This window comes from Bos javanicus, chromosome 18 (assembly GCF_032452875.1).
Source record: "Bos javanicus breed banteng chromosome 18, ARS-OSU_banteng_1.0, whole genome shotgun sequence".
NCBI lineage: Eukaryota > Metazoa > Chordata > Mammalia > Artiodactyla > Bovidae > Bos > Bos javanicus.
Window position 1 is genome coordinate 3,823,120 of NC_083885.1, and position 19,005 is coordinate 3,842,124.

The window sequence follows — 19,005 nt, forward strand, 5'->3', positions numbered from 1 at the left end:
TCCCATGACACACTGCAGTGTCCTTGATGAAGTAGATGTTACCTATTTCAAGTCTATTCAAAATGTTAATTTAGATTGACATATAAATGGCCATGATGACGTTTACTCCCATGACCCCCTGGAGTGTTATCACTGACCTTAATCATTTAAAACCATGATAGTCAAGTCACCTTTTCCCTGTCTGCCTTCTTCCTTTTTGTTGTATTACTTTTAGTTGTTTTAAACCCGAGTCCCTTAAATCATTCTGTGTTCTTTTATGCTACCATGCAAAAATAGAACAGCTCATTTCCTGTTGATTTCTAGAGTGCTTCGTCTGTCCTCTACATCTCTTTAAAGCCTAGTTCTGTAGTGCAGACGCAAGTGCCTCTACGTCATGCTGTAGCTTTAACATTTCACTATATAATAGTTTAACGGTGACTCAGTCTGATTAATGTGTTTTATTTATAAAGAGAAACTGGACCTCTGTTTAGTGATTCATAGGTAGTAATTTTTAAATAGAGAGGCAGTATTCAGTGTTTAGGGCTGAATTCAATTTCGCCAAGAAGAGTTTGGTCCGTCTCTGTTTCCACCAGCAGTAACTCTCTTTTTCTATTTGTGTTTTTTGGGTGATTCCCTAACAATTATTAGAAGACTGTCTTGTCTTTTTCAAGAATTCTTCCAGGACCATCAATAAAGTCAATTTCCTATTTTTAATGACTTGTTTTCCAGTTCATGCATTTCCTATTTCATTTTTTCTGATTTAAGTTTCTTAGTCAGCTGATCTCATCAATAATAATATGATTCAATAATAATATGGTTTAACTCACAGAATCTGTTGCTCCCTGAAACGTCTTTCAGGGACAAGTCGCTACCACCTCCACAACTTTCTGCAAGTACCGCCTATGATATTAATAAACAAAACAATTTTGATTTCCATGGTACAATTCCATATGCAATGAGGTTGTTCACTTTCAGAGAACAGGTTTCTATAAACTACTTGTTCTTCTTGTCAGATAACCCTCATGCTTTCGGCCTCAGGCTCACTCAGGAACCTGTCTGTCAGGGTTGTCTTTCAGAGGTTCTATTAATGAATTAGTGGACGTCAGGCAGAGCTCGGGATGTTTGTTGAGTATTTGTGGAGGCCACAAGAGGTTCTCCTTAGTTGACTCTAACGTGGGGGACCATGGCACGCCTTTGAGAAATCAAGCCCTTGGATGTGTTTTTCTCTGATAAGGTGGGGAAAACATTGCTTTTGCAAGTGGCAACCCCTAACAATTGGAGAAGCCTCCAGCTTCTAGAGCAGGGGCAGGGTGCAAGGGTGAGGAAAGGGGACTGGGTCAGGTGGGAGATATCACCGTGAGGAGTGTGCCTGCGTGTAAAACATGCAGAGGGAGGAAACCAGTTTGCTGCTCACGGAGGTGAAGCATTTGTGCCATTTAGTTAGCATCCTTTTCTGAGGCTGAGGTTCGGCTCCCCCTTCACATGTGAGAAATCATTTCGGACCCAGCTCTACTGCAGAAGTGAAGCCTGAACAATCACCGCTCAGGGACGGGTGTCCTCCCCGTTAGACTGTAAGCTCTGGGGGAACTGTGCTTGGTTTTATGCATCACTGTGCCTTCCACTGTGTTCGTAGAAAGGTCTCCGTAAACATGAGCTGCAGAAGGAGCACAGAATACGTTTCAGCAATTCCACTTCTGACACAACTCCCTGAAAGAAATTTAAATATTTTCTCTGAGGAAACTTTGTATTCAGTGGGAAGTTGTATTTCTGAATCACGCAAATCAAGCAGGCCATACCTCTTTCCCAGGGTCACAGGGAGAATTGATACGAGAGCAGGGCTTGCAATCTTTGTGAGTCTCTTCTTTCCTTGATTCCTGCTCTGAGAAGAATTGAGATGGAGGTATTCACTGAGGAGGGTTCAGGTCACTGACAATTGCTGTGGTGAGTCAGCTCAGGCATTTGCTGACAGACAGAGAAAAAGCCACAGAACCCGCAGATGGCTCAAGCTCATTCTTGCTGCGTAACCCAGCAATGACATTGGAAATTGAGCATTTCTTGTGCACTTCAGAAATTCATTATTTTTTAAAGAGTCCACTTAAAAAACAACAAACACACGAAATGTATTTATTAAACTATTGTTGGCATATCTCTTTCCCCGCCCAGTATTCTAATAATAAATAATAGCATTAGTGTTAGTAATTGTTCACATTTATTGAAGCCTAATTATATGCCAACAACTTCCAAAATTATATAGATATGCATTCATACAACAGTCCTATGAAGAATATTCTATTATTAACACAATATGTAAGTCACCTATATTTCAGCTTCAAAAAAGAATATACTCTTATTATTCCAACATTACAGTTGAAGGAATAGGGCCAAAGAGAGACAGTAACTTGCTGTGATGGAATAATGCCCTATAATCGTAAGCATGTTACCATACATGACAAAGGTACTTTATAGTTGTGATTAAGTTAAGGATCTTGAGTTGGGGAGATTATCCTGAATTATCCAGGTGGACCCAATGTAATCACAGGAGTCCTTGTAAAACAGAGGTGACAGGATCAGTTAGAAAAGGAGATGTGACTATGAATGCAAACATGAGCGATGTTGAGAAAGAGAAATTTGAAGTTGCTATGATGCTGGTTCTGTACATGAAGGAAGGGGCCATAAGTCAAGGAATGAAAGGGTTCCTAAAAGCTGGAAAAGGCAAGCAAAGTGACTGTCTTCTAGAGACATCAGGGGGAAAGCAGTCCCTGCCAACCCTGATTTTCAGTTCAATTCAGTTCAGTTCAGTTGTGACCCCATGAATCGCAGCATGCCAGGCCTCTCTGTGCATCACCAACTCCCCGGAGTTCACTCAGACTCATGTCCATCGAGTCGGTGATGCCATCCAGCCATCTCATCCTCTGTCGTCCCCTTTTCCTCCTGCCCCCAATCCCTCCCAGCATCAGAGTCTTTTCCAATGAGTCAACTCTTCGCATGAGGTGGCCAAAGTACTGGAGTTTCAGCTTCAGCATCAGTCCTTCCAAAGAACACCCAGGACTGATCTCCTTTAGGATGGACTGGTTGGATCTCCTTGCAGTCCAAGGGACTCTCAAGAGTCTTCTCCAACACCACAGTTCAAAAGCATCAATTCTTCGGCACTCAGCTTTCTTCACAGTCCAACTCTCACATCCATACATGACCAGTGGAAAAACCATAGCCTTGACTAGATGGACTTCTGTTGGCAAAGTAATGACTTCTGAATTCCAAAGCTGTTAGATAACAAATTTGTGTTTTCTTTTTATGGAACAAAGTGTGTTCCAGCAATGATAGAAAACTCAGACACTTGCCTAAGGTAGAGTGCAGACTGAAACCCACACTGACTAGCTGTCTTAACTACCAGGCTAAGTATAATGTACTTATGAAAAATGGCTGAAAGGGCACAGACCAACAGGAGGTGAACATGTCAGAACAATTTGAAATTTATTTATAGAAAATTAGAGTTCATGCCCTCCCCATGGTGAGCCAGCATATAATAGAGTCACATTATTAATATTGATGATAATATAATCATTAAAAATATAACCTCAGTTATAGATCAGTCTCTTTTGGAAACAGAAGTAAAAACATTTATGTGAAGTATTAGCAAATCAAATCCAGCGATGCATAAGGCTAGCATATCATGCACGTTTAATTCAGGAATACAGATTTAACATTTGGTGTTCCCAGGTGGTACAGTTGGTAAAGAATTCTACCAGTGCAGGAGATGCAAGAGACATGGGTTGGATCCTTGGGTGGAGAAGACCCCCTGGAGTAAGAAATGGCAACCCACTCCAGTTTTCTTGCCTGGAAAATTCCATGGACAGAGGAGTCTGGCAGGCTGCAGTGCATGAGTTCACAAAGAGTTGGACATGACTCAGCACACACACACACACACACACACAGAGTCACACACAATTGAGTAATATGATTCACCATGTCAACAGAATAAAGAATAAAAATCATGTCATCTGAATTGATATAGAGTAAGTATTTGATGAAATCCAGTACCTAATTCATGATGAGAACTCTTTACCAACAAGGAAACAAAAGTAGCTACTTTAATCTGTTAGAAGCTATCTACAAAGAACTTATAGCAAGTATCCTACTTAATGGTGGATTATTTCAGATTGTCCCCTGAGATCAGGAGTGAGACAAGATGCTTACTATTATCATTTCTATTCAATATTCTGTTAGAGGTCAGTGCAATAAAGCAATGAAGTAAAAACCCATTTAAAAACATAACTTTAGTTAATTAATATACCGATGAACAAATTTGCAATTAGAGAAGCAGTTCTCTCTTACAATCAAGTAGCATGTCTCTTCCTACATCTTTGGACAGTAGACCATTTACTGTTACAAGTGTTGTTAACCGCCAACTTTCAGTTGTTCCTGTAATCCATTTTCTAATACCTCTGCTTTTCCTATTTATATATTCCATTGTGTACAAAAGCTTCTTTTCTCCAAAAAAATGTTTGACAAAAGATTGGAATGTGTTATTAAATGTAAATTTAAATGTTAATATTATTTTAGATATTAATTTAGTGTTTTCATTAAAACAAATAAGCATTGAGTTGGATTAATTTTATTAATGGTCCATACACCTGTCAGTTTCAACATGAAGAAATACTGTTATAAATCATCTGGACTTTTTATTTTGTGAGAATGTGTTTGCATTGCCAGTGCTCTTTTTTAAAAGAAAATTTATTGTAGTATAGCTGATTTACCATGCTGTGTTAGTTTCAGGTGTACAGAAAAGGGAATCAGTTATACATGTATATGCATATATATTTCACATTCTTTCCCATTTAGATTATTATGGAATATTAAGTAAACTTCCTGTGCTATACAGTAGGTCCTTATGAGTTATCTGTTTTATATACAGTAATGTGTATATATTAATCCCAACCTAATTTATCACGTCCCCTCGTTTTTTCCTTTGGTAATGATTTTATTTTGAGATCTATTTCTATTTTGTAAATAAATTGATTTGTATCATTTTTATTAGATTTCACATATAAGGGATATCATATGATATTTGTCTTTCTATTTCTGACTTACTTCACTTAGTATGATAATCTCTAGGTCTATCCACGTTGCTGCAGATGGCATTATTGAATTCTCTTTCTATGGCTGAGTGATACTCCATCACATGTGTGCCGAGTCTTCTCTGTCCTCTCCTCTGGTGACGGTCATTTAGGTTGCTTCCATGTCCTGGCTGTTGTGAGCAGTGCTGCAATTGGGGCGCGTGTATTGTTTTGAATTATGGCTTTCTCTGGATATATACCCAGGGATGGGGTTGCTGGGTCAGATGGTAGTTCTGTATTGATCCAAGTAGAGCATAAAGGTATATCAAAGGTGCATTTGATTTATTAGAGAAGGCATCCAAAGAAAATTCGAGAGACTGAGTGTATATAGGAACCTAAGAATGTTGGATTACTGTCACTAGGTTAACTACACGAATGGTTAAAATGCCCAACAGGGCAATAAAACCAAAATATTTGGGGATATATTTTCTGCCAGAATCAAAGTTATTTACATCTCTACTGGGGGGGGGGAACTATAAATTAATATGTAACTTAGAGTCTGGCCCTAATCAGTAATAAATAGTAAAACTAGACATTTGTGAATTCATGTAAAATTAAGTAATCCTTAGACAGGACTCTTTTCAAAAGCTCCAGCATGACATTGAGAGGACATGAAGTTATTCCTTTGATTTATTTTCCAGTTTTTCCAGTTTTCTTGGTAGTGGTAACATCGCTTTCCAAAGAGACATCTCTCTTCCATCAGCATCCTTGGAAAAAATTTAGATTCTCCCTCTCTCTCCCTCTGTCTCTCAAAAGATAATTTTTTTCAGATAGTCCCAGATTTTTATATCATTAACTGTCTTTAATCATAGCACAGCATTTTATGAGTATTATTTAAAATCATATGCTTTTAATATGTCAGATAAATTCTGTAAATAGCTTTTATAAATGAGCTTTCTATCTAAAGTAATACTGTTTGGAACCATCCTGAATTTCTTGTTTTATGAGAATCCTCATATATATATTGCATGGATGTGATGTGAAGTTTCCCTGTACTGACATTGTACTCACACTCTGAATTGTTTTTAGATTTTTTTTCCTGAAGAGTATTGTTCACATGGATGTGAGATCTGTGATGTGATTGTAATGAGTTTGTTGAACCCTCTACTTCGCTACCTCCTGCTTTTCAGGCCCCCTTTTTAAGGGCAGCCACCTCCCTCCAAGTTCTCCTTCTGAGAGCTGAATTACTGACTGCCCCTGGGGTTTCTCAGCAACCTCAGAGCTTCCTTTCAGGACAGTGGAGGAAAGACTGTGTTGGGAGAATGTCTAGCCATCTTAAAATTAAACATAATAGAACTAATTCTATTTTATGGGGACAAGTTTAGAAGTTGAAGTCTGGCAAGAGTAAGAAGATTATTGATTACTCTCTGCTTTAGCCTCAGGTTTCTAGACCTCAGAACTGAGCTTCCCCAACTACCTTAACTAAAGTGACCCCAGGCTTCTTTTAATCTTGATCAGAACGCCTCTGACAGTCTGTAATGGTTTATGAATTTACTCTTTTACATGCCACTTGTCTGTCTTCACTGAATATAAGTTCCTTGAGGACAAGGACCATATTGGTGTTGGTACATCTTTTTATCGCAGCATCCATCACAGGGCCTCAAACTAGATGGCCTAAATACATGTTTATTTAGTGAATGGGTCCAATTACATAGTGTGATACCTGTGAATTAAGAACATAATAGGTCAGAGCAAGAGAAAATGGCAAGTGGCTTCCATTTAAGAGATGAAACAGTATACCACTGCCTTAGGCATCAGTAGTCTAATATGTTTCTCACTATCCCATATTGCTGATGGACATATTCCTGGCACAAAGCTTTTGGTGCAATGAAAGGCTAATATGACCATTATAATGTAATAGCTATAGTGAAGAAGAGAGGAAAAAAGAAATAGAAGGCTGAAGTATCCCAGGCTAGTTCCTCATTGGGGAAAAAAAATATCTCTTGGTAGCTAATTCCAAAGATAGACTTTATCTGAAATAAAATCATTATAATGATGGTTGCCTTTAAGCGATGCATTAACTCAGAGATAACTGCATTGCTCCAAATGTGTCAGCATTTAAGGCCTGTCTTATTGGAATTTTTCTTAATTTATTGTAATCTAATAATCATAGAACACATTATTTGTATTTGACACAGAGTTATGTTTGTGTCATGCACATTCATTCAGCTATATAACAAGGAATAATTGTTCGGTTAACATTATTCTTTCTACAGAATGCAATGTTTATTCATGTGTACTTGGTGAATGAATTCTTTATAAGCACATTAACAAGATGTGGAAAAATCAAACCTCTGAATTTCCAAAAGATAGCTGCATAAAATAGTTGAAAAAAATTTTGGGTGGTGGTGAATATAAATGGTTCACATTAAATATGATGGATAATCTGAATGAGATGCATATTTGAGCATACAAGTTGATGTAATAATTTTGTCGAATGAAACAAGATGAGTAAACTGTAATGTCGTTCTGTTGACTGGGAGACGTCACCTAACCAGTTGAAAAATAGCTTCCTATTTTATTGGGCTTCCCTAACCTCTTCATTTATTACATAAATGCACTCTCAAGGGTAATTGCTTTTTTTAAAAAAAATCTTTGATTTGTGAAATGTAGGAAATGCTGCCAGGCTTTCTGAGTATTATCAGCTCTTTTTTCTGTCGCCTGTTCAGGGTGCAACTGATTTTGACAGATGTACTGTTATGTTACTGGTATAACATGACATCTTTTTTCAGATGAACTGAATAAAAGTGATCTTGACAATGAGTAGATAAGACACTGTCAGAAAGCTGAAAAAACCTGTCAATGTCACAGTTATGACACAAACACGGCAGAACAGCTCTTATAATGTCATTAAGTGAATATCTTTCCAACAACACCCGTGAGAAGATAGAAAATAGCATTGCTCTTAAATACTATTACTTAGCCACACACAAAAAAAATATAACACAAAGGTCAGTTTAATATACATTTGAGGTCGCATTTGATGAGTCTGATGTATATGTATGTATTTATATGTGAATCTTTTTTATATGGCATGTATGAAAGAATTTTGAGATTTCAAAAGTAGGAAAAGATTTCTACTTTTTCAGAAGCTAAAAAACCCTTTAACTCCAGCTTTTAAGAAAGTCATTGAAAATGTTGATCATGAAATATGCAAAGTGGTTTTAGCGGTATTAATTATAATCTTTTCCCTAATGTTTTTATGGGTTAAGAAACAGTCTTTAATAACATAAGAGAAATTAGGCATACATTTCAAAATATATTTCTAGATCATGAATTTTGTAAATAGGTGGGTAAAATCTGAAATGGAATCAGTCCCAGGTATCAAGAAGGAATTAGACATTTGTGGTTTTATTTTCCATTATTATGATTGACTTAGAGCTGAACTATACATGTATGGGTATATGTTTAATCCTCTCATAGATGTGGTTTTTAAATACTTTAATGAAAAGCATATTTATCCTTAGAACCACTTTTGATATCTTTGTCTAGGATCAGAGGTGGTTGATCTTGATGGAAAAAGTTGCCTTCTCTACAGATTTGATCAAAAATCTTTGAGCCCGATAAAGGATGTAATTTCTTTGAAATTTAAAACCATGCAGAGTGATGGGATTCTACTCCACCGGGAAGGACAAAATGGAGATCACATCACGCTGGAATTAAGAAGAGGAAAACTCTTTTTGCTTATTAATTCAGGTAAACTCTTTGGATAAAGTGCTTGAAAATCTGGTCATTTAGCTATCACCTTAGTAACTTTATGCTTTTATAACTTACCTTTTTTAATGATTAAGGTACCTTATTTCCACATTCAAGGGTTTATATGTGTGTATATATATATGCCAGTATTGCACTTTCATGTAATTTGCGAACTATTCAGGACCCTCATTTGACGTTTCTTACACAGTGCTGATAGAACCACTTAGTTATTTTCAAACGTCTTGATGGAAGGGATGGGTCACTGAAAAATACTGAGGTAGTAAAAATAAGGTTGTAGCAAAGATAAAACTTTCATTGAAAATGAACCTGTGATGATGGGTAATACTAATAAAGAGAATTAACAGTGGAAGAAATGACAGCAAGGTTGAGAGGATATTGTATTCAAAGTTGAGGTAAATTCAGACTAGCGTTTTGGCTGGGGTGCATGGAAGGAGATTGCAGTTGTTATGAGAGACTCTGGTCCCCACGAAAGAATGCTTTTCTCTTTTTTTCAGCTGGGAATCATGGCTCTGTTCTTTTCTCTCCCCTCTAAGGTGACGCAAAGCCGCCCTCGGCTCGTGCCCCGGTCAGGCTCACCCTGGGCAGCCTGCTGGACGACCAACACTGGCACTCCGTGCTCATCCAGCGCTTGGGCACACAGGTCAACTTCACGGTGGACGGGCACAGGCGTCGTTTCCGCGCCCAGGGCAAGTTCAGTTCCCTGCATCTCGATTATGAGGTGTGATGGTTACGTTTCAATTCATGCAGACTTCGTGAAGTCTAGGTGGTAAGGTCTAGGAAGGCAGTGCTCTAGAAGACCCACCTCCAGAGTCAGTCAAGGTCCTGAGGAAGTGTTCCTCTAGGTAGCCTCACTCAGGTAGTGAGTTTTGTGCCTATAGTACTGCGGCTTCATTTTTCTCCCCGCATGTTAATTTATCTTTATAAAGAAACATCATCTTTTTTGCCTGCAGTGTGTATGCAGGAAATCTCCCTGAAGAGATCTCCTTACCACAAGTAAATATAGACTGTGTTGTATGATTTTGGAGGTGGTGGGGGCAAAAAGCACTCCTGAACAGTGCAGATTTAGAGAAAGAATGTAGCAACGAATAGGTTAACTGATTCATCAATACCCAATTCAAATGCACAAAAATCAATATATGCCAGAAATGTATATAAAATAAAATGTCATTATAATTGGTTACATTGTTAAAACCAGTCACTATGGAAATAAAGATGCATTTTTCTTCAACAACCAATAAATATTAAAATCAAGTTTGATTAGCAACTTGTAAGAATAATCAAGCTCTATTGTCAGTGAAAACTGAATGCATATAAACTTATTTTAAAACCTGCATCATAATTTTTTTGAAATCTCCATTTGAAATTAACAATATGGCAGTGTAGAGTACTGAAAAATTGGTCTATCTGTGATGACTACAGCTATAGTTGCTAATCAGAATTATTTAAGCAGATTATCAGAAAATCACTAAACAATATTATTGATGCCATTTTTCTTTCTAAGATCAGCTTTGGAGGGATTCCAGCACCTGGAAAACCAGTGTCATTCCCCCATAAACACTTTCATGGGTGTTTAGAAAATCTCTTTTACGATGGAGTGGATATCATTGATTTGGCCAAGCGGCAGGACCCACAGATGATCGTTATGGTAAGAGAGTCTTCATGTATACAAAAAAGGGAAAACTGTGTGGCTTTCCCCCCCACACAAAAATGCTTCATTTTGAATTCCCACTTGACATGATATTTTATTTATTTTTTTTTTTTGACATGATATTTTAGACCTTACTCTTGTTCTTTAGAAAAAGAGTTCTCAGTTCTCAGCTTGGCAATATGCATGTACGGGATTAATTCTATGCAAAATATTTAAAATTCACAGGTCATGATTATTTTATTTTTATATGAAGTAAAGCAGGTTCTTTTCTTGGTACAATTGATCATTTTATTTTGTTGTGATATTATTGGTCCCAGGAGACTAATTTCTTTTCCTCTGTAATTTCCTTAATAAGATACTCCCTGACTTACTCTCCGAAGCAGAATACTGGTTTCCTGGAATCAGATAACATGCACGTATATTAGAGAAGCGGTTGGAAAATTTGTATTTTGCCACGGTCATTCATAACTAATAAAAGAAGCTAATAGGCTTTTACAAGATTGCATCTGCCACGAGCAGTGCTGGTCAGGCTGTTTGATGTTCTAATTCTATGGAAATGTGGTGGAATTTAAATACAGCTGTATTGGTCAGGGTGCAGTCAGAGAAGCACTCTGGGTTTAGGGACAAGAGGTCTGTTTTAGGACTTGGATCTTAACAGCTGGAGGCACTGGAAAGTGGAGGTCAGCGGTCTGGAAGAAGAGATGGAGCAGAGTGAAAGAGGCAGGACACGCTGGGATAGTCACCAGCCCCTCTGTCATCATCCTTCCCTGGACTTCATCACACGCAGACAGCCTTTTGGGGAAAGTGGCCAGCCTTTCACTTCTGACTCAGGTGTCTCGTCAGCTCCCTCTTTGGCTAACTTTTAACTGGACCCAGACAAGAAATGAGATTCTGGGGAACGTGCTTTCTAGCTTAACCTGCTTGCTGATAGAAAAGCAGACACATCCAACCATTTGAATACATTCCTTTAATTATTCAAAATTCAAAATATATAATAAAGCTCATGTTGTGTCAGCAAAACCCAGAGTACATCACAGAATTATTTATTGCTTATAAAATATTTTATTTTTAATTCTCTGTGTGAATTGATAGTGCTTATATAAGCACACCATCCAGCAAGATTTTTTAAATAGTTTTTTTTTTAATATAAAAAGGAAAAGGATTTAGATGGAAAATAAAACTATTGTAGAGAGATAGATGTGAGTGTTTCATTGCAAAATGAGTTTCCAGAAGCTGCTCATGTAGCTAACACCGGCTCTTCATTGCCAAGAGGATTTGCTGCTTGCAGAGTAGCTAGCAGACAGCTGTCCAAATGCAGCTGGTAAATGTTTCCATTTTTACCAGGTTTGCTAGTCTTATAATTGCCTTTACATTATGGGTCAGTATATTTCACTCTTCAGCTTTTGATGTTTCATTCACTGGGACAAGATATTTGTCTGCAGTGAAAGCTAGTTCACTTTTAACAGAATCACAATATAGCCAAATGTTTTTGTTTAACCTAGACCAGTACTTTAATTCCAGCTTGTCTTGTTTTAAATAAAGTGATTTCATTGACTTTTCAAATCTATATTTAGAAGGTTTGTTGAAGGTTATTTTCAGGAAAAATAAAAACATTTATCTTGATTTATGAAGCCTGTTAAGGAACATGCTAATTATTTCTAAATAGTTCAGACGTTAACATTTTTTTCTTAATCCTTAAATATGTATTTAGTGCTAACAGCAAAATAATCTTTCATGTACAATATTTTAATGAAAATTCATGCAATTCTAATGTATCTTGAAGATCTATTTAAAAACCATTAGACAAGAAATAATACATGTAAATCTGATGACAAGAGCATAAAAATAAGAAAAAAACCACAATGGTTCAAAATAAGAATGTAAGTAGTACATTGTACATTGTATTATGCAATCTTAAACCTAAAAAAAAAAGAAAGAAAAATAGGCAGAGGTTATGAACCGACCCTTCTGATGAAAGTGAGGCCAAAGAGCAACAAACCCATGAAAAAGACTTAGATTCTTTATTAGGTAAATGCAAGATAAATAACAATGATACATCACGTGGGCGTTTTGTCCTTGAACTTATGCAGATTTAAAAGAAATGTAATACCTATTGCTGCCAAGGATGTGGGGAAAAGTATGTCTTTGTGTACTACTGTTGGAAATGTGGAAAATTTAACTTTTTTTTTGAATTCAAGAAAGAAACTGGAAATATTTACTAAAATATGTAGATATACTAGCTCTGTATTTAGAACCGTCTTCTGAAGAACTGAAAATACCATCACATAGAGAAGCTTATTCGTGCTTGGTTGAGAGAGGCAAAACTTTGAAACAAAGTGACATCATACTAGTGGAAGTGGAAGTGTCAGTGGCTCAGTCATGTCCCAACTCTGCAATCTGATGGACTGTAATTCACCAGGCTCCTCTGCCCTGGAATTCTCCAGGCAGGAATACTGGAGTGGGTAGCTGTTCCCTCCTCCAGGGGATCTTCCCAACCCAGGGATCAAACCTATGTTTCCTGCTTTGCAGGCAGATTCTTTACCACTGAGCCACTGGAAAAACCCCTTGATAAGAAAACAATTGACTGGAAATTTGACCATTCACACAGTAGAATATTGCCTAATCAATAAAAGTAGGAATTAGGCTTTCACCAGATAATTCAAAAGGATTTCCATAAGGTATTTGTTAATGATAAAATCATGGTACAGTAAACAACATAAAACATGGCTCCCATTTTTATAAAACAAATAATGTCTAGTGTGTTGGTATATGTATTCCAAATATATATTTAGATATATGTGAATATACATATAACTGAACACACGCCTTAAATATGTATATGCACATATGTGTGTTGATATATTAATATACGTTTGTATGTGTCAATGGTAACAGAAAATTATGAAAGAATATGGAAGGGGAGCCAGTAGCTCATTAATATTGGTTATGTTATGGAGTGGCTTTGAAGCCAAAGGCAGTGAAAGTAGGAAGGGAAAACCAAGTAAAACATAAATAAAGAATTGTTTTAAATAAATTTTGATTGAATTCAACTGCATTGAGTTAGATGCCTTTGTGAAATTTGAGAAATCGGAAGAAAACAATTTCACCCAGAAAGCCCAGGGAGAGATTTGCCTGACTGTATCCCTGGATTTGAAGAACCTTTAAGACATATGGCAAGGATTCCGTATCCATGTTGGTAGCAGTTTTCCCTGTTGTTTTAAACCATGGGTAATTAGATCGTTCAGATTCTATTACTAATGTGGTGTGTCATTCTTAAAGCTTTCCCTTTTGCTCTCTTCTCAGGGAAATGTGTCGTTTTCTTGTTCACAACCGCAGTCTGTGCCCGTGACTTTTCTGAGCCCCAGGAGTTACTTGGCACTGCCAGGATCTTTCGGGGAGGACGAGATTTCTGCCACTTTTCAATTTCGTACTTGGAATAAGGCTGGGCTTCTGTTATTCACGGAGCTTCAACTGGTTTCAGGGGGTCTCCTCCTCTTTCTCAATGATGGAAAACTTAAGCTGCATCTCTACCATCCAGGAAAATTACCCAGTGACATCACAGCAGGTAATAAGTGTATTCCTGCAGGCAAAGCATATGGGTTTGAAAGATTTCATTATCTCTCTGTCCCTTCTCTGTAAAATTTTAGGCTTAACCCCCAAATTAATATTTGTTTAACAAATGAATACTTGAGTTAATAAGATTATCTCTTCCTTAGAGGAACTGGATTCCAATTTTCTTTTAAATATGGCTTCAGCACTAGCAGTTCTTATTAACCAAAATGATAGTTGTAGGGGAATAGAAATTTCCTTCCATGACCCTCTTGCCCACTCCAGATAAATCAATGTATCCTGAGGAAATGCATTTTGAGAAAAATATGAAAGACTTGAAATGGATCCCAAGTTTGCTGGGTGTCTTCAATGGAAGATGAGTCTTTGTATAACACAGTTATAAGTCTTATCTGGCCTTTGAGAGATGGGGAGGGGTCTTTTGGGGATTGTTATCTCTATATTATTTAGTCAGATTAACTTTGCTTGCTGCTGTTATCTGTGTGGAGTTGCATATATTTGGGGGAAAGATTTACGTGAAGTTTCTCATTCAGGAACCAAATAGAATTCTCTGCACTTCTAGGCAATACGGTACCATTTTAATGGTTAGAAGTAATATAATTAAGGAGACTCTCTGAGAGTCTGGAAAATTAATGTCTAATTTAGGTCAGTGCTTTGGGTGAGGGATATTTTTGTCTCTTCATTAAAATTATATAGTTCTTGACAAAGGATCTCCATCAAATTTTCATATATATGGAATAATACCCAAGCCAAGCAACTAGAGGTCACACTGGGGTAAATTGCTATATCAGTTTAATAAATGATCTTTAAAAACAATTTAAAGATGCCATTGTACTACTCATCTATATTAACTACGACCAAAATTGATAGAATATGAGTGGGAGAGGAAAAAAAGTTAAAAACCAAATATAAGAAACAAGTAGTATACAAATGAATACACTGGATCTTCGTGTTTCTTTTTTCTTGTTCATATACCACAGTAGTTTGAACGTGGGAACTGAAACTTCAATATCAATTATAATTTTTAAGAAGTACTGTGCTGTGACTTTTTAATGTAATACTCAAACTGTGGTAGATTTGCAGTCTTGACAAAAGGAAATAAATTAATCAGTGTCATATTAATAATTAATAGGCTCCCTAAAATCAAGGCCTAAAAATATAAGCTTGCCATTAATGTGTAGTTTATTCTGATGTATTTGACATCCTCTGGGGTGGTTGTATTCATGGCCTAATTTTCAGCATCTTAGAGAAGCTGCTTCAGTGCAGTGTTATTGTACAGAGCCCCATGAAGCTAGTTCATTTCTAAACACTTTACAGGCTTGCAAATTTAATAAACTACTAGGTGTAAATCTATCTAGACCACCTCGAATGAGTTTAAAAATTAATGTTTAAATCTGCGTACAATCTTACTATTATGACATCATATGACTTAGTGCCCATAGCTAATAATAAGGATCCTTGACAAAATATGAATGTTAATATAGTAAAATCGTTACACTTCAGATAATAAAGTAGGACTTTACACATTAAATCCCCCATTCCCATCTTTCTAGTTTCTTTTAAAATATTAATTTTTGCTAGTTTCAGCAAGAAAAGTGCATTTTGCATTTGAAAGTGGACTCTTTAAATGGTCTGGGTGTGTGGTCCATTTGCTTCTCTCATAGAGAAGACTTTCACAGGCACAGTGTTCGATAATTAAATCAGTTGTCAGGATGCATCATAATGACTCTGAAGAGAATCGAGGACCTACTGGTGGGTTAATATCACATTATACTAAATCATTCTATTATATGAGGATGGCTCAGTTTTTCTTTACTACTGGAGATATAAATTATTACTCTTACATATTTTCAAAACTCAAAGTTTTCAATGTCTTTTACAATGGAATAAAAATACAGTGTCCATTGTATTGAGGAAGAATGGAATTGTGCAGATGTTTGAATTATCAGGCTAAATTTTTAATGTGATGTAGAGCTTTGCAAATCATTATTTGGAATGGTTCAAAAATATTATGTCAGTTTATGTCATTTTTGAAATATTAAAGATATTATATTAGTCTAAATCATAAAACATATTAGCAGCCCTACAAAATCGTTTGTGACACACAGTGTCGCCAGTCTCTGTCATCTTTATACATGACAGAGCAAAAATTATTCGATCAAGAATCTAACAATTTGGTTGTATTTTCCTGCTGCTGCTGCTAAGTCGCTTCAGTCGTGTCCGACTCTGTGCGACCTCATAGACTGCAGCCCACCAGGCTCCCCCGTCCCTGGGATTCTCCAGGCAAGAACACTGGAGTGGGTTGCCATTTCCTTCTCCAGTGCGTGAAAGTGAAAAGTGAAAGTGAAGTCGCTCAGTCGTGTCCAACTCTTCGCGACCCCATGGACTGCAGCCTACCAGGCTCCTCCATCCATGGGAGTTTCCAGGCAAGAGTACTACAAATTCTTGACTATCAAATTTGAGATTTTTGCTATGAGTTTTATATTTCTGCTATTGTTTTTGCGTTAAGGTGAAAATCAGGCTTGAAAACAAGCTTCTTGCTCCCGTGGGCAGGGCCTGGCAGATGCTGGTTCTGCGTGTTTCCGTTACTGAGCTTTCTGGTTCTTGTGACCCTGACAGAGAGGCTGCCCTCTTGATTCCTCTCACCCAGGAGAAGCCATTTTTAAGTTCTTTCTTTCTCTAATGGAATATTCCTGTCTTTCACATTAGAACCTCATCGCTCCCTGAAAGTCCTGCTTCCACCTAACATAATTGACAGCCATAACCTCCATATTTTCTTCTTGGCAAGAGCTATCTGGTGTCATGGACCTTTAATTCTGGTTAGTGGATATAGTTAGTGAGTATAGGAATGTCTGGCACAGTTTTGAAGCACTGAAAGTTATTTGGAACAGGCAAAACCCTTTAGTCTCTCCTTGAGTAATGGCCTTTGTATAACTGCCTTTTGCTCTTTTGCAAATAACCTACCTATACAGCTTTTTCTGCTTTACACATCCTATTCCATGGATGCTTGTTATAATCTTATGGGAGAGTGACAGCAGCTAAAGTGTCATAATATTTCTGTAGTGGTTTTAAGACTGGTCCCTGAAGATTATATAAGAGGAACCGAGAGATACCTTTTTATTCCTCCTGTATTTTGTATGTCTGTGTGTTTTGAGTCTGAGAGAGAGATAGAAGGAGAGAGAAGGAAGAGGAGGAGGAAGGGAAGAAGGGGAGAGGGGAGAAGGTTCTTATAAAGGTGGGATTCCACCTTCTCCTGCCACCTGCAGTTGCAAACCTTTCCATTTATTCTTCTATTCTTTCAGCTGGAGTTGTCAGTGGTTTCCACCCAGAGACCACAGTGATCACCCTTACTGTCCAACAGGTTGGGTTTGTTGCGTATTGCAACAGGGAGGAGCCTCACCCAGGGAACCATGGGGAGTCTCATCACAAAGGTGTTAAGGACAACTTGTCATAGAATTTTGGATTATGTTAGCTGATTTGGAGGGAGGTTTCAAGGAAATTTGGCGGGGATTAAATGCTGCCAGGAGGTGAGGGAATTTGTGTGGTTAAATATCTTTGTAAATTTTATTTTGAAGAATGGAGGCATGAAGTAAAGCTAAATTTGTAATTGATTTCAAAAGTCAGTTGTCATTCATGTTGTCCGGGAGAGGATTTGATATTTTTTGTAGTTTGCACAGTAGCCTTGCTTTTGTCTGTGCTTAAACCAGATTGTAGAGGAGTTTTGAAGGAATTTTGGGTCCCATTTCATTGTAGTAACAGTGACCTTGTCTGGTCTTGATGTTCTGTGAGCTTGTTTATGCTCAGCGGGAGAACCCTACTGCCGAGCTCTGGGTGCTCTCCAGCGTCTCCCACCATCAGGGCCCCCCTGAGAGTACCAGCCACTAGCCCCAGGCTCTTGGGGGCTGCTTTTCTCTTTCTCAAAGTTAATTGTTTAACATGAGCCAAACAGCAAGGTCACCACCCATCCTGCAGGCCAAGAAGAATGTGGGTTTTGGCGTCAGCTCACCAGTTGGATGCTTCCTTGGGTGATTTGTTTATCCTCTTGTGCTTCGTGGTCTCCATGTTTGAAACGAGAATAACAGTAGTAATGTTGAAGATTAAATGACATGATGCATATAAAGCACACAGCACCTGGTGTGAATAATAGGCACTAGATTATTATTTTTATTATTATTACACCAACACGTATTCCTTCCCCTAATCAAAAGTTGTGAGTGTTGGGAGCAGCGCACTAGAATTAGCATTTAATTACCTGATTCGGTGAATTGGAAAAAAATACATATTCTGCAATTCCACCTTTTCCTTCCTCTCTCACTGTGTTGTGGCCTTGGAAAAGGGCTCACTTCTCTTCAGATATTAAAGTTGTAGACTTAAAAGAAAATAGTATCCAACTTACAAATTATCCTTTTTATCATGTGGAGTTAAGTGAAACAGATTGCACAGGTCATTCATTATTTAACTTGAGTAATACATCCCATCGATGGGTCATAAAAGTTTCCTCATCGTAAGCAAGTGATGTCTGTTACAAATGAGGTGCAAGAATAGTTTTTCTGAAGGTTCCCTCACAAATACAGCACAACTCCAGAACCCACATGCTGAGCAGATGGGTGCATGTAACTGTGTCAAATTGAGAGCGGCCGTCCTGGCAGACTTGTGTTCTTAATCTAAGTTAGCTTCTGTGTTGACAGAAGATGTCCCGAGCCTTTGACTTTACTCTGCTGGCCCTACCCAGAAGCCCCTCGGAGCAAAGTTGCTTGGAGTGTGCCCCCCTGGAACATAGTGGTCCAGCGAAATACTTGTTCCTGAGATAAGTACAGAAATTGGGAGGAAAAGCTCCTAGAAGCTGTTACAGCAAGAAGGCATCACTGCAACATTTAAGCATATGGTCAGTGGGCTTGTGTTTTAGATGCCTTCTTTCTTTAATGTTTTTGTCATTTATTTTTACTGAATTTTATGAAAGTTATCAGTCTGCAGTAGGTC

At 37.6% G+C, this 19,005-nt stretch overlaps 1 protein-coding gene across 4 annotated transcripts in view; it reads left to right on the forward strand.

Annotated features, from left to right (window-relative positions):
- Positions 1–19,005, forward strand: part of CNTNAP4 (contactin associated protein family member 4) — a 313,027-nt gene that overhangs the window by 165,120 nt on the left and 128,902 nt on the right. For all 4 annotated transcript variants that reach the window (XM_061386803.1, XM_061386801.1, XM_061386802.1 and 1 more), the window contains exons 5-8: positions 8,586–8,789; positions 9,344–9,528; positions 10,312–10,455; positions 13,762–14,023. In XM_061386803.1, coding sequence (XP_061242787.1) covers positions 8,586–8,789; positions 9,344–9,528; positions 10,312–10,455; positions 13,762–14,023 — 795 coding nt within the window. The remainder of the gene's footprint in view (positions 1–8,585; positions 8,790–9,343; positions 9,529–10,311; positions 10,456–13,761; positions 14,024–19,005) is intronic.